The sequence below is a fragment of the Stenella coeruleoalba genome (assembly GCF_951394435.1).
Source record: "Stenella coeruleoalba genome assembly, chromosome: 11".
Classification (NCBI taxonomy): domain Eukaryota; kingdom Metazoa; phylum Chordata; class Mammalia; order Artiodactyla; family Delphinidae; genus Stenella; species Stenella coeruleoalba.
In genome coordinates this window covers 94,001,788-94,017,594 of record NC_137157.1, presented here as the reverse complement: position 1 = coordinate 94,017,594, position 15,807 = coordinate 94,001,788, and the positions used below count along the sequence as shown (strand labels likewise).

General features: G+C 35.3%; 1 protein-coding gene across 2 annotated transcripts; it reads right to left on the bottom strand.

Annotated features, from left to right (window-relative positions):
- Nucleotides 1-407: 407 nt before the first annotated feature.
- Nucleotides 408-5,694, bottom strand: LOC307193639 (NKG2-A/NKG2-B type II integral membrane protein-like). 2 transcript variants are annotated; one of them, XM_079935913.1, is made up of 6 exons: nt 5,221-5,694; nt 4,731-4,829; nt 4,194-4,247; nt 3,516-3,667; nt 1,504-1,604; nt 408-1,188 (listed from the first exon to the last, which is right to left on the bottom strand). In XM_079935913.1, the coding sequence occupies exons 1-6, from the start codon at nt 5,405-5,407 to the stop codon at nt 1,068-1,070; spliced, it is 714 nt and encodes a 237-aa protein (XP_079792039.1). In that variant the 5' UTR covers nt 5,408-5,694; the 3' UTR covers nt 408-1,067. The 2 variants fall into 2 exon arrangements, with proteins under 2 accessions (XP_079792039.1, XP_079792040.1); XM_079935914.1 differs by having other exon boundaries at nt 1,073-1,138.
- Nucleotides 5,695-15,807: the final 10,113 nt, after the last annotated feature.

Sequence of the window (15,807 nt, the reverse complement as noted above, 5' to 3'; positions counted from 1 at the left end):
ATGGAACTGTTTTCATATGAGAAACTTATGATGAAAAAAACCTTAAGATGAACCTCATATTGATGAAATACTGAAAGCTTTTCCTCGAAAATAGAAAAGGATACATATAGAACCTTTACTGTACCTTCTATTCGACATTGAAAATAAAATCCTAGCCTATAAAAATAAGTCAAGAAAAAAAATTGCATCTGGAAAGAAGAAATAAAGTGTGATTATTTACAAATGCAAGAGCTGTTATATAAAAATCCAGAAGACTATATATTTGAAATGACAGAATTAATACATAAAGTCAGAGAAATCATTGGCTATAAGACCAATATGTAAACCTCATTGTATTACTGTTTACATCAGTAAAACTTACTAAAAATTTTCAAATAAGGATGTCATTTACAAAAGCATGAGAGTGAAATACCAATGTATCTTTAAGAACTCAATATAGAAAAATACAAAATATAATAGGGAGAATTTAAAGAAAACCTAATTCATAGAGAGATAAAGCATGATATTGCCTGGAAGAGCCAATATTGTAAAGATGACTATCTTTACAAATTACTTTGAAGATTAAATGCAATCCCAAACATAATTCCAGGATTTTTTTTAAAAACAGCTTTATTGAGGTGTAATTTACATGGCATGAAATTTATCCACTTAAAGTGTATAAATCAGTGATTTTTTTTCTTTAGTATATTCACAGAGTTTACAACCATCAACAGTAACAAACTCTAGACGTTTTCATCGCCCCCAGAAGAAACATAGTAACCATCAGCAGTCATTTTCCAATCCTACCTCTGCTCAGCCCTTGGTAACCAACAATCCACTCTCTGCCTCTAGAATAGGTTTCCCTCTTCTTGATATTTCATATAAATGGACTCACACAACATGCGATCTTTTACAAAGGTTGAAGGCCATAAAAATAATGTAGAGTAAAAAAAGCCAGACACAAAAGTAACGATATCTATACTTTTTGGTGCGCATATTATATTTCAATATAATTCATTTTAAAATTTATACAATCATAATATTATTTCCATTTCATAAAAGTTAAACTTACTCAACAGCATCCAAACTCACGTTTTCTCGAGCTGATCCTTGCAATTATATGTATGTGGAAGCTCACAACTGTCTGATTTAATGCCATCTGAATAGAGCAGAGCACAGTTATGTTCATCACGTGATGAGTCTGTTATACTGTAATGGAAAAAAAAGCACAATTCTGTTATATCATATGAGGACAACTCATGAAACAATAGCATTTTCCATGTCACTGTAATAAAAGATATTTTGAAAATGGGTAATGATATTTTAATATAATTTTAGTAAGAGCTTGTTATTAGGGAAATGGGCTATTGAGGAGCCCATTCTTTAATAACTATATCAACATTTTATTAACTTTCAACATCCTCCTTCATCTTTCTATAATTCAACTAAAACAAATGTTTTAATATTATTCTTAAAATTTTTAATCTTTTCCTCCTCTATACAGTATTATTTTTAAAAACTTACTGTAGTTTGTAAGTTGAACCATTTAGCCACATCCATGGATGATCACGGCCTTTACGAGAGACTGAAATCCATGACATAATTGATAGGGACATCAGGAATTTCTAGCCCAAAATAAAGAATTTTCACTTAAATAGTCGTCATGAAAGATTTTTATTAATTTTTCAAAGGCAAGTGGTGTGTTCTTTCATAGGATCCTTAGTTTTCTGAACAAAATGAGTGTTAAGAGTCTCATCTAACACTAAAAATATATTAAAGTTCAAAGTTTTAATACTGCCAAATACATTAACCAAGGTCAGTACTTTTGATGTAAAATTAACTCAAACAGTTATGCTTAGCAGTCTCACTGTTTTTCTTAGGTTAATAAGGAAAATTCTGATTCATGTAATTCAACTGTTACCCATGTTGTCAAAACTAACATAGCAAGGCTTTAAATAAGATTTTAGATTCTGTGACATCCATTTCTCAGGATACTGTGACCATATCAATGGATTTCTCCTCTATGTTTCTCAGAGTTTCGGTTTTAGAAGGAAATTAAGGGAATGAAATTGAGAAAATAAGTGACACGAAAGCCAAAGATTTGGTTTCCTGGGGCTCACACCGTTCTTTGACTAGATCAACCCCCAATCACTCTGTTTCTGTGTTGCTAGAATCCAAGGGAGCAGACAAGGAGTCAGAGACTCATTTCTCTCAGCTGCGCCCAGCTAGGTACAACTGTAAACACTGGAACTAATGAAAGACGCAAGTCAAGGAGAACTCTGAAAGGTGGAAAGAGAAAGGTGAAATGGTTTGCGACCCTGGGGTTAAGGAACAACTATTAGGGGCATCTTATATCCACCACCCAACCGAAGAAAGTGACCTAGGCCTGCTGCTTCCCAACACCCAGCCTAGCCATTCCTCCTTGGTGTTGAGGGGAATCCTGTGGGCGACACCAGGTGAGCCTTACAAGGTGATCCAGCAGGACACCTGCTAACAAGAAGCAGCCAGAGTAAGGGCTTCTCCTCCCCCTCCACCGAGAGATACCAGAGTTGGGGGGTAGGGGTGGAGGTGGGACCAGCGAAGGGGATCCCATGACTAAAAGTACTGAACCCAGGAAGCCTCTTTATATCTGAGGGCATAAGACTCCATCTGTAACCAGAGACATTGGGTAGATTGGATTTTAAATGTTATATTTACATAATGAGCAGTGGAAATTTACAAACTACACATAAATGCAATAATATGGATGAATTGCAAAAATAGCATATGGGGGTGAGAGGAGACAGGAAGAAAAATGCATACTCTATGATTCCATGTATATGAAGTTCAAAAACAAGCAAAGAGGGGCTTCTCTGGTGGCGCAGTGGTTGAGAGTCCGCCTGCCGATGCAGGGGACACGGGTTCGTGCCCCGGTCCGGGAAGATCCCACATGCCACGGAGCGGCTGGGCCCGTGAGCCATGGCCGCTGAGCCTGCGCGTCCAGAGCCTGTGCTCCGCAATGGGAGAGGCCACAACAGTGAGAGGCCCGCGTAACACACACACACAAAAAAAAAAACAACAACCAAGCAAAGAGATTCTATAATATCAAAAGTCAGGACAGTGGGTATACACGAAGGGTGGAGAAGTGATGAGAGAATACAGAGGAGTGGGGCTGCTATGAAGTGGAAACTTCTATTCCACGATCTGATATGCAATTACATGGTTCTATACATATTGTGATCACTATGCAAAATCATGATATGTTTATTTTCCTTTATATATTGTAAAATTAAATAGCACAGTTTATTTTAGAAAATAATAGCATTTGTAGAAACATGTTTTTTTTATGAAAAGCAAGAACTGGAAATTATCAAATGTGTATTAATGGTATAAAAATATAAATAGAATATCATAAAGTTGTATTCTATTGTTTAATGGAACATTAATAGGCCTTAAACAAACTGCAAATATGTACAAAACCGCAAGTGAATCCTAGCAAATATAATATTGACTGAATCAAGCCTTTAACAAAGTGTTTGCAACATTTAGTATCTTACCTTTTCTTCTTCATTATCTATATAAAGCAGAGTAGAGTTCTTAGCAGCACAGGCCGTCACACTCTCATTCCATGTTTTTTTTTCCAAATGAATACAATAGCAATTGTTGGAACATGTAAACCACTGTTTTGGACAATGACCAGCATGACATTCTGAAGAAAGATTGTGAATTATTATCTAAAAACAATTTGAATTAAAAAAAATGAAAACTAACTTACATATATGCATAGGTATAAATATACATGTGTGTATATATATAAAACACATCTATGCACCCTCAAGGCTGGTGCATATAAAACAAACCACACTCATACATTCACAGGAGTGTCAGTCTCTCACCCCCCAATTTATGTCTCCGTATAAAGCAAACACACAGAAGTAGCCACTCTTTACATGTCCTGAAAATCAAGAAATGAAACCTCTGTTGTAGAATAGCAAAATTACTTGTCTCTTATCATATTACAGAGGGAGGAAATTTGAGCCAGTGGCAACAGTGGGTATGGTGATCATATTGTTGCATAGGGAGAAACACTCTCCTATAATCATTATTTATGAATATTTGTTGCCATATTTTGTAATTTATGTTCAACCCCAAAATCTATTCTTATTTTCACTAGCCTAAGATAGAGACAAAATACAAACTGTATTTATATCAGAACTTTGAAAATCATTATGTACCTTTCTGGAGCCTTTTTATCGGAGAGGAGTTATTCTGCTCCCGTATTGCAGTAGCTACAAAATTAATCATTATAAAAGTTAATATTGATCTAAATAAATCATAATGATTGTAGTTTCTGAGTTGAAATTTGGTTTATTGCTTAGGATTAGAATAATCTGGAATAAAATTGATTTTACCAAGAAAAATTAAGTAATGAAGATTTGGTTGAAAAAATATTTCAAAAGCCTAAAGGAACAGATCACCATCTCTTATAGTATTTGTTTTAACCAATCTCAAGAATTAATTTGTATTTCTCAGTAAGATCTTTCAATATCCTAAAGCATGCTTTTGAGTTATGAAATCAGAATATACATATACATACTCTCTGTAATTATTGTGTTGTATACTTTTGACAAATTCAGAATAACCATTCCACATTCAGTCTAAATGCATACATTTTAATGAGATGCCCATTCCATAATATTATGAACTGTTTAGAGGCACTGACCATCATTAAAGTGTAAAGTTCCCTTACAATTTTTCAAAAATCTACTTACAGGGAGTAAAAACTATCATTGTTACCACACTGGACATCAAAACAAGGCAGATGATTCCCAGAACCCCAGCAATGAGCTTCTCTGGAGGTGATGGTAAATCTGCAGGGAAAGAAAAGGAAACACTGAGAAAAGAGTGATGGTGACAGTTGTTTAGAAAGTTTACAAACAAGAGAACCCACATAAACAGGGAGTTATATATATAAACTTGGACCCCAAGCCCATTTCTACCACTATAATCTTTCTCTCAGAATATACCTTTGCATTTTCAGCATATATAACGCTTCATGAGTTGTTGATCAAAGACTACAAATTACAGCAATGCCAGAATAAAAGTAGTCCTCCAGTTTCACATTAGAATCCCATCTCCAACTTTAAGTTCTGTTCCTCAAAATGAAAAATATGTGAACTTATCCCCTACTCTTTCTCCAACCTCTGTACTCCAACTGCATATCCTAGAACAGTTCCATCATGTGACTATTAAATGTTTTACCTTTGCAGTGGTAGTTCTTGTCATTCCCTCGAAGATTCTGAGAAGCATTTTGAAGATTTAATTCTGCATAGGTTATTTCCTGCTCAGTTATTGAAATGGAACTTTTAGTGCCCTTAGGTTTTATTTGCTGCCTCTTTGAGTTCTTGGCTACCTTCAGTTCTGCATAGGTTACTCCTTGGTTATTCATCTCTGCAGCTGAATTATGTCAGACAGTGCTCTAAGTGTACTTAGGAATGAATGGTGTATGTAAGATGAGATCCCTAGTACAGTAAAATGGGCGGGGTAGAGTCTAGTGCTCACTTCGCAGTAGAACAATCTTAAGGCCTGGTTTTAAATTCCTTAGAGCTTTAAACAAGTGTCTCATGGTAGAATACTTTTTTTTTTTTAAGTTATTCTACATTTGACAATATATTTTTGGTTGAAACAATGAAAAGCAATAAATTAGGGAGGAGTAAAGAAGTTCATGACTAATAATATCCTAGTCAGATTCCACAGAAATATTTTAACACCATTATAATGCTTGTATTAAAATTAAAATGTTTTATTAGAAAAGAGAGATTCACCTATATTTATGACAATTTTGAAATCCAGTAATGGTTAAAGATGGAGTATTTTAAAGATGGGGAAAGAGTAATGTTGGCATGTACAACAATCTCCTACACTAAATTACATTATTTGGTGACTTACATTTACTTATGAAAAGTGTTACCAAATGGTCGTTATTTTGAATGGTTGAGGAGTCTGAGAAGACATTAAAAATTGAGGAAATACTTCATGTATTGGAAAATGTTACATGATACACTAAACTTATATATATAACCTAGACAATATTGAAAATAAAACAACAGAAAAAGACTAAAAAATACTTAGTTTGTAAAAGTAATCGATAATTGACTTAATGGCTAAGATATGAACCCACAAAATAATAAACAAATATAAGTAATTTATGGAAGAACACTGTTAATTCAAACTTCCAGAAAGATCCTATAGGTGTCAAAGTTAGTAAAGGTCATTTTAGTTGTATAAGTGATGGTAATTACTTATAAAAATTACTTATAAAAAATCCAGATAACATAACTTAATAATTCAGTCAATGGATGCTGTAGTCAGAAAGACCTGGAAATAAATTATGGCTTTGAAACTTATCAGAGTGTGACTGTTAAAAAATTATTTAGTATCTAGTAACCTATCTTACTAATCTAAAATGGAAATAAGAATAGGTAATATCCAATGCATGTAACACTGAGCACTCAACCTGACACTTATAAGTTCTCAACAAGTATCAGTTTTAATTATTATTTTAGTCACAATTTCTATGTTACTATTTCTAATTCATATCAGTTAGACCCTGTTAAGTAATTTATTAAGCAGGAGTGTCTTTAATTAGCATGGTACATTTTTTTGCAGTGTTTGTTCAATTTTTTAAAAAATTCTTTCATTACTTACAATTAAGTTTAAATTAGCATTTAGGAAGCTACCTCATCCTGATTTTTGTTATAAAATCAGGCTGCTTTTATTGAGTCTAAGTACACGTATGAGGAATTATGTTTGGCTTTTGTTATGCAATGAATTCCTTTCCAAGAATCTATTTATAAAGGTTGAGCAAAATATATATTAACATACTATTATACAAAAAACCCACCTTCTACTGAGTATAAAATCCCAAACTAATTCTTCCCTGTCATGATGTCTGTGGGTTTCACTTAATATTATATTGATTTATAAACCCAAATATGCAAGTGCATATGCAACTAACTTCCTACAGACAATAAATTGAATACTTTGAGAAATCTTCCAACATATTTCATGTTTTATGGTTGCTTTTTACCCTGAATTATTTTAAAAAAACACCAATATTCTACTTTGATTTTGTTGTATATTAATTGTACCTCACTTGCATTACATTTAACATTTGTTATTTCCCACTAAGTGAGGTGGTCTAGTAGAGAGACAGGAGAGGAGGGACACATACCTTCTGTTGGCCAGAAAGTTGTGCATCCTTTAGTGGGGAGGTCAGGTTACTCTCATAAAAGAGGCCTGCTATAGCTGGGTAGAAAGAAGAAATTTAAAGAAGAATTTAAAAAATTAAAAGAAGAAATTTAAAAACATAAATCTAGGACAAGAATAAACAATGTCTGTGACATCCACAGACTGCCCTGTGAAGGCTCAGAGTGAAACAAGAGTGGAAAAAGTTGATTTCTCATCAATGTGTCACTTCAGGTTTGAACAGGAAATTCTCACACATAGGCTATTTTGAAGACAGTTTACCTCATCACAAACCTCCAGAAACTAGGAGACTTTGGGCTCCAGTTGAAAGGACAAATGGACCTCTAAGTGTGTCATTTAGATTTTCCATTTTCAAATGTCTCTGAGAAATTGTTTTCACATTCTACAAGATCTGAGGAGATGGCGGCTTAGCCACCCTGCAGTTATCTTATTTCCATCTCAATCATGAACACTGCAAACTTCAAATACCTCAAGTTTTACTTTTAAACTAGTTGCTAAATCTTGGCAGTACATACACTATTTCCTCATATCCATTATTATCTCATTTCTATTGTCATGGAAGAATTTCTAAAAGCCATAATCCCATTTTCAACAAGTATTTAAGGATATTTGTCACTAATTATCCTGAGGAATTTCTACATTCTCAACCATACTCTACCTGGCACAAAGTCCATCGTTTTCAAAATACCATCTCTATTTCTCTGCCCTAGTTCTTACGTTCCATTTTATTCTTATTAAATAAATAATTTAATCTGCAGATTTCCTCTGTTAAAAATAAATGCCCCTTGAAAGGATAAAACACAAACAATAGTAAACTGTATCACCATGACATAGGTGGAAATATTAAATAACTACTCATTATATCACTCATGAATTCATCCTCCAATCATGACTAGTTGTATTACACTAGGAATATATATATATATATATATATATATATATATATATATATATATATATATATACACATATAGTTTTTTTTTTGGTGGTACGTGGGGCTCTCGCTGTTGTGGCCTCTCCCGTTGTAGAGCACAGGCTGTGGACGCGCAGGCTCAGCGGCCATGGCTCACGAGCCTAGCTGCTCCGTGGCATGTGGGATCTTCCCGGACCGGGGCACGAACCCATGTCCCCTGCATCGGCAGGCGGACTCTCAGCCACTGTGCCACCAGGGAAGCCCTACACTAGGAATATTTGATGTAACGACATAAACCCAAGTCAAACTATGCAGTTCAAGAAAAGGTAATTTTTAAAAATATCACCTAACCAAACAATGGGAAGGGGAGGAAAAGAAGGCTTAAACCACAAGATAAATGGCACATGCAAATGAAAATGACAAGAAACTATGGGTAGCAATACTCATATCAGACAAAATAGACTTTAAAACAAAGTTCATAATGAAAGACAAAGGACACTATATAATGATAAAAGGATCAATACAAGAAGAGGATATTACACTTGTTAACATGTATGCACCCAATATACTTAGGAGAATCTAAAGACATAAAACAAACACTACAGACGTAAAGAGAGAAATTGATGGGAATAAAATAATACCCCACTGACATCACTGGACAGATCTTCCAGACATAAAAAGCAATAAGGCAAAGGAGATCCTAAATGACACAATAGAACAGTTGAACTTAATTGATGTCTACAGGATGTTACATACAAAAAAACCATAATACACACTCTTTTTTAAGTGCACATGGAACGTTCTCAAGGATAGGCCACATAGTAGGACACAAAACAAGCCTCAAGAAATGTAAGGGATAGAAATTATTTCAAACATCTTTTCTGACCACAACCATATGTAACTAGAAATCAACCACAGGAAAAAAATGAGAAAAAAAAAATGATTACATGGAGACTAAACAACATGATACTAAAAACCAATGGGTCAGAATGAAATGAAAGAGAAAATCAGAAAATACCTGGAGAGAAATGACAATGAAAAGACAACCTTACAAAATCTATGGGACACAGCAAAAGCAGTTCTAAAAGGGAAGTTTACAGCAATACAGGCCTTTCTCAAGAAAGAAGAAAATCTCAAGTAAACAACCTAAGCTACCACCTAAAAGAATTAAAAAAACAGGAACAAAAAAACCCAAAGTCAGCAGAAGGAAGGAAATAACACACATCAGAGAGGAAATAAATAAAATAGAGATAAAGAACAATAGAAAGATCAATAAAGCCAAGAACTGTTTCTCTGAAAAGATAAACAAAATTGACATACCTCTAGCCAGGCTCACCAAGAAGAAAAGAGAGAGGAGCCAAATAAAAAAAAAAAAAAAAAAGGAGGAATAACAACTGATACCAGAGAAATACAAAAAATCATAAGAAAATACTATGAACACTTATGTCAACAAATTGGACAACCCAGAAGAAATGGACAAGTTTTTAAAAATGGACAACCTGCCAAAACTGAGTCAAGAAGAAAGAGAAAATTTGAACAGAATGATCACTAGAAGTGAAATACAATCTGTAATTTTTTAAAAAACTCCCTGTAAATAAAAGTCCAGGTCTCAGTGGCTTCACTGGGGAATTTTACCAAATATACAAAGAACTTATACCAATCCTTCTCAAAGTATTCCAAAAGACTGAAGAGGAGGGAACTCTCCCAAAGTCATTCTAGGAAGCCACCAACATCCTGATATCAAAAGCAGACAAAGATATTACAGAAAAAAAGAAAAGGACAGGCCAATATCTTTGATGAATATGGATGCAAAAGTCCTCACAAAATATTAGTAAACTGAAGCAACAATACATAAAAAGGATCATATGCCGTGATCAAGTTAGATTCATTCCAGGGTTGCAAGAACGGTTCAACAAATACAAATCAATCAATGTGATATGCCACATAAACAAAAGAAAAGACAACAACCACTGATCATCTTGATAGATGCAGAAAAAGCATTTAATAAAATTCATGATAAAAACTTTCACCAAAGTGGGTATGGAGGGACTATACCTCAACATAATAAAAGCAAACCCATAGTTAATATAATACTCAACAATGAAAAACTGAAAGCCTTCCAGCTAAAATCTGAAAGAAGACAAGGATGCCCATTCTCACCAGTTCTGTGCAACACAGTATCAGAAGTCCTAGCCATAGCAATCAGACAAGAAACATAAATAAAAGGTATCCAAATTGGAAGGGAAGAGGCAAAATTGTCACTATATGCAGATGACATGATACTATGTATGTAGAAAACCCTAATGACTCCAACACAAAAACCACTAAAACTAATAAACAAATTCAGCAAAGTAGCAAGATACAAAATTAATACACAGAAGTCTGTTGCATTTCTTTGCACTAACAATAAAATATCAGAAAGAGTGTAAAAAAAAAAAATGCTCTTTAAAATTGCATCCAAAAAAAATCCTATTTAAAATCGCATCCAAAAAAAAAAACCTAGAAATAAACCTAACCAAGGAGGTGAAAGACCTATACACTGAGAACAATAAAACATTGGTAAAGGAAACTGAAGATTATTCAAAGAAATGGAAAGATATTTCATGCTCTTGAATTGGAGGAATTAATACTGTTAAAAGGGTCATACTACCCAAAGCAATCTACAGACTTAATGCAATCTCTATCAAATTACCCATGACATTTTCCACAAAACTGTAACAAATAATCCTAAAATTCATATGGAACCAGAAGAGACCCAGAACTGCCAAAATAATCCTGAGGAAAAATAACAAATCTGGAGGCAGAACCTTCTCAGACTTCAGACAATACTACGAAGCTACATCAAAACAGTGTGATATTGGCACAAAAATAGTCATATGGATGAATGGAACAGAATAGAGAGCCCAGAAATAAACCCACACACCTATGGTCAATTAATCTTTGACAAAGGGGGCAAGAATATATAACGGAGCAATGACAGTCTCTTCAGCGAGTGGTATTGGGAAAGCTGGACAACCAGCTTAAAACACTCCCTCACACTATACACAAAAATAAACTCAAAATGGTTTAAAAACTTAAATATAAGACATGACACCATAAAACTCCTAGGAGAGAACAAAGGCAAAACATTCTTTGACATAAATCATAGCAATATTTACTTACGTCAGTCTCCCAAGGCAAAAGAAATAAAAGTAAAAATAAACAAATGGGACCTAATGAAACTTCAAAGCTTTTGCACAGCAAAGGAAACCATAAACAAGACGAAAAGACAACCCTCAGAATGGGAGAACATAGTTGCAAACAAAGCAACGGAGAAAGGAGTAATCTCCAAAACATACAAACAGCTCATGCAGCTCAATATCAAAAAAACCCAAACAACCCAATCAAAAATTGGGTGGAAGACCTGAACAGACATTTCTCAAAGAAGACAAACAGATGGCCAACAAACACATGAAAAGATGCTCAACATCACTAATTATTAGAGAAATGCAAATCAAAACTACAGTGAGGTATCACCTCACACCTGTCAGAATGGCCATCATCAAAAAGTCTATAAATAACAAATGCTGGAGAGGGTGTGGAGAAAAGGGAACTCTCCTACACTACTTGTGGGAATGTAAATTGATGTAGCCACTATGGAGAATAGTATGGACGTTCTTAAACTAAAAATAGAGTTACCATATGATTTAGCAATCTCACCCCTGGGCATATATCCAGAGAAAAACATTATTTGAAAAGACATATGAACCCAATGTTCATAGCAGCACTATTACAATAGCCAAGGCATGGAAGCAATCTAAGTGTTCATCAACAGATGAATGCATAAAGAAGATATGGCACGTATATACAATGGAATATTACTCAGCCATAAAAAGAAACGAAATTGAGTTATTTGTAGTGAGGTGGATGGACCTAGAGTCTGTCATACAGAGTGAAGTAAGTCAGAAAGAGAAAAACAAATACTGTATGCTAACACATATATATGGAATCTAAAAATTAAAAAAAAGGTCATGAAAAACCTAGGGGTAGGACGGGAATAAAGACGCAGACCTACTACAGAATGGACTTGAGGACACGGGGAGGGGGTAGGGTAAGCTGGGACGAAGTGAGAGAGTAGCACTGACATATATACACTACCAAATGTAAAATAGATAGCTAGTGGGAAGCAGCCGCATAGCACAGGGAGATCAGCTCGGTGCTTTGTGACCACCTAGAGGGGTGGGATAGGGAGGGTGGGAGGGAGGGAGACACAAGAGGGAAGAGATATGGGGATATATGTATATGTATAGCTGATTCACTTTGTTATAAAGCAGAAACTAACACACCATTGTAAAGCAATTATACTCCCATAAAGATGTTAAAACAAACAGTTTGCTAACTTTATTTAATAAATTAATATTAATATGAGCTCTCATAGGGAGAACACTCACTCCCAAAGAATTTGTGGGTGGTGAATTTTCCTCACTTCGAATACATTTAAAAGTTGAAAATTTAACTAAAGTATTGTGAGTGCAGTAAAAAAAAAAAAAAACTTTAACAATAATTTGTAAAATTTTATAAAGGCAACAGAATATTTTGTACTTCTTTAATTAATTAGGATTCAATCACAACATGTATTAGGAAAACAGCTGCTATATATTAAACTCACAGACGTAAGTTTTCCCAGATGAACAGTTACAAGCATAAACATAATTTCCTTCAATATGTGGACAACCATGGTTCTCCATTTCCAAGAATCTGTAAAAAAAATTGTAAAGCAAGGTGTGATATCCGCAAATGCCAATTTTATCTCAAGCTTAAAATCAGAAAGGACAAACAAAATGAGAAACAATAAAGGAACAAACTAATCAAAACAAGAATTAAACCCTGAAGATTGACAGTCTTTAATTACAAAATATTAAGCTTAACACAAAATACCGAACAGTATCTAATCCTATCCTGTTTATTTAAGTAGAATTATAAGCCAATATGATAGAAGTTTATGGATTTATCAGCTTGCCTAAAACTATGCATAAGTTTCTCCTAAGAGTCCAGTAAAGTTAAAAAAGTAAAGGCCCTAAAGGTGATATTATTTAGAAAGAACTGGAAATTTTCCCCCAATTAAATCCCACAGACTGATCCTCAAAAACCGTAATGATTTCCTTTTTCTTGGTTGCTCTTTCTGTGCCCTACACACATAACGCACACACACATACATGCACATACACACGAATTGTCATATACTCTCAGAAAAGTTCAGTTATCAAAACACTATACTTTCAGGCTTTCAGTTACTGTGACGCCATCTTCCCTTAACCAGGATTTATTGGTTTCATTGATTTTGAGACCTATCCAGCCTTTCATTTCAAGCATGGATAAAATTTCCAATTGGGAAAAGAAATCATAAACCAGAAATGTGTGCATATTATAATCCACTCCTTTCTGGCTCAACTGTTATTGGTTAAAGTTCTCCCAAGGGCTTGCACCACATCCACTTAGTATTAATAAGATTTTTTCTCAAGGTATCTCATTTGTTAATGTGGTTTTCTTCTAGCATTAAATGTTCAAAAAGTGGAGTTTCTCCCTAAGAAAATTGAGTCAAAGTAAGAAAATATCATACACTTTTGAGAACCTTCAGTTTTCCCAAATTATGGTGTCAATCACTAATGCTTTGAAACCAGATATAGTTATAGTATAACAAAAAAAACAGAAGTGTCTGCCCTACCAGCTCTTCCTTGATACCGATCTTTAGAAGGTGAGAATTCAGCTCTGCACAGGCAGCATGGCTCTCCGCCCGGGTTTTGGATTTGTTGGAAAAATGATAAGAGCTATTTCCAAATCCAATCCAGTGGGTTGAACAAAGATCACAGGAACATTCTAGAAAATGTAAACATATTTAATGTGTACTCTGAATAACTACTACTAACACAATTACTATATCTTTGTGTTTGTTTTACAGATGGATATTAGATAGAAAGCAAAACAAGCATTTTTTGTAACATTTCTGGGCAAGTTTTACACAAACCATAGTTAACAATAATTAATATTTAGCTCATGTTTTGAATTTTTCTACTAAAAATTTGTTATAAAATTTTACCCACAAGGAAAATGCATTCCAAATAATATTATACAATTGTTTGATGTGATTAAAATTATATATGCAGGGCTTCCCTGGTGGCGCAGTTGTTGAGGGTCCGCCTGCCGATGCAGGGAACACGGGTTCGTGCCCCGGTCTGGGAAGATCCCACATGCCGCGGAGCGGCTGGGCCCGTGAGCCATGGCCGCTGAGCCTGCGCGTCCGGAGCCTGTGCTCCGCAACGGGAGAGGCCACAACAGTGAGAGGCCCGCGTACCGCAAATAAATAAATAAATAAAAATTATATATGCATATTGAAAAGGCTAAAAAATATATAATCATATGAACACAAAAAGCAATTAATGAACTATTGCACTTTTGTCAGAAATTTTTATTATTAATTATTTTAAATATATGGAATAAAATTCAGTAACTAATTTCATAAAAACTTATACTTCAACTGTTTAATAAACATATGCAATTTGCATATTTTAATAATCTTTTTTATAATCATCAAAAACATACAGTTAGGGAAGGGGATCAAGGCAGTGGAGTAGGAGAATGTGGAACTCATCTCCCCCCACAAACACATCAAAAATACATCTACATGTGGAACAGTTCTCATGGAAAGCTAACTGGAAACTAGCAGAACTACACAACCAAAGTTGCAAGAAACCTATAACTGGGTAGGATGGGAAAAAAAGACATTGGCTCGGGACCTGCACCCCTGGGTGGGATCTGAAAAAAAAAAAAAAAAGGACTCTCAACCTGAGGAGCGAGCAGGGTGAGCCACAATCTAGGCATCCTAGTCCTGAGTCCTGCACAAAGGAGACAAGCCCTCTTGCCTGCTGGGAAAACTGCTGGGACAGACAGAAGGGTTGGAGAAGCCTAGATGCTACTCATAAGGAGTGTGCACATGTTGGTTTGCCAACAGTCAGGTGGACAGAGCCTTGCACTGGTGGCTGCCTCATCACCACACTTCTCAATCCGAAGGGGCAAACCCCGCAGCCCTGCTCACTCCACACCACAGCTGGGGAGCAGATCCAGCACCTGGCAGGGCAATGATGGCCACTGAACAGAGAGGAAGTCCCTCCTCACACCCTGCACGAGCATTTGATCCTCCAATGCCAATGACAGCCTCTATCAAGGTGATCGTGGCTAGCACACCCTGAGGAAAGAAGTGGCTGGCAGCTCTCACACCAAAGACACTGAATACACACAGCCTCCATGGGAATGCTCCCACATAAAAACACGCCTTCAAGACCACAATAGACAACTGTTTCCCCTAAATTCATAGAGTCATAGAAATTTAAGTGAAATCTAAGGGCAGAGGAACTACTCCCAACCAAAAGAACAAGAGAAATCCCCTGAAAGAACAAAATAAAACAGAGCTCACCAGCCTACCAGACCCCAAGTTCAAGAAGGTGGTAATAAAAACGCTAACTGAATTAAGAAAGATTGTCAACAGAAATGCAGATCACTGTAACAAGGAACTAGAAACTACAAAGAAGAGCCAATCAAAAATAGATAACTCAATTACTGGATAAAAAGCAATCTCGGGGCTTCCCTGGTGGCGCAGTGGTTGAGAGTCTGCCTGCCGATGCACGGGACAT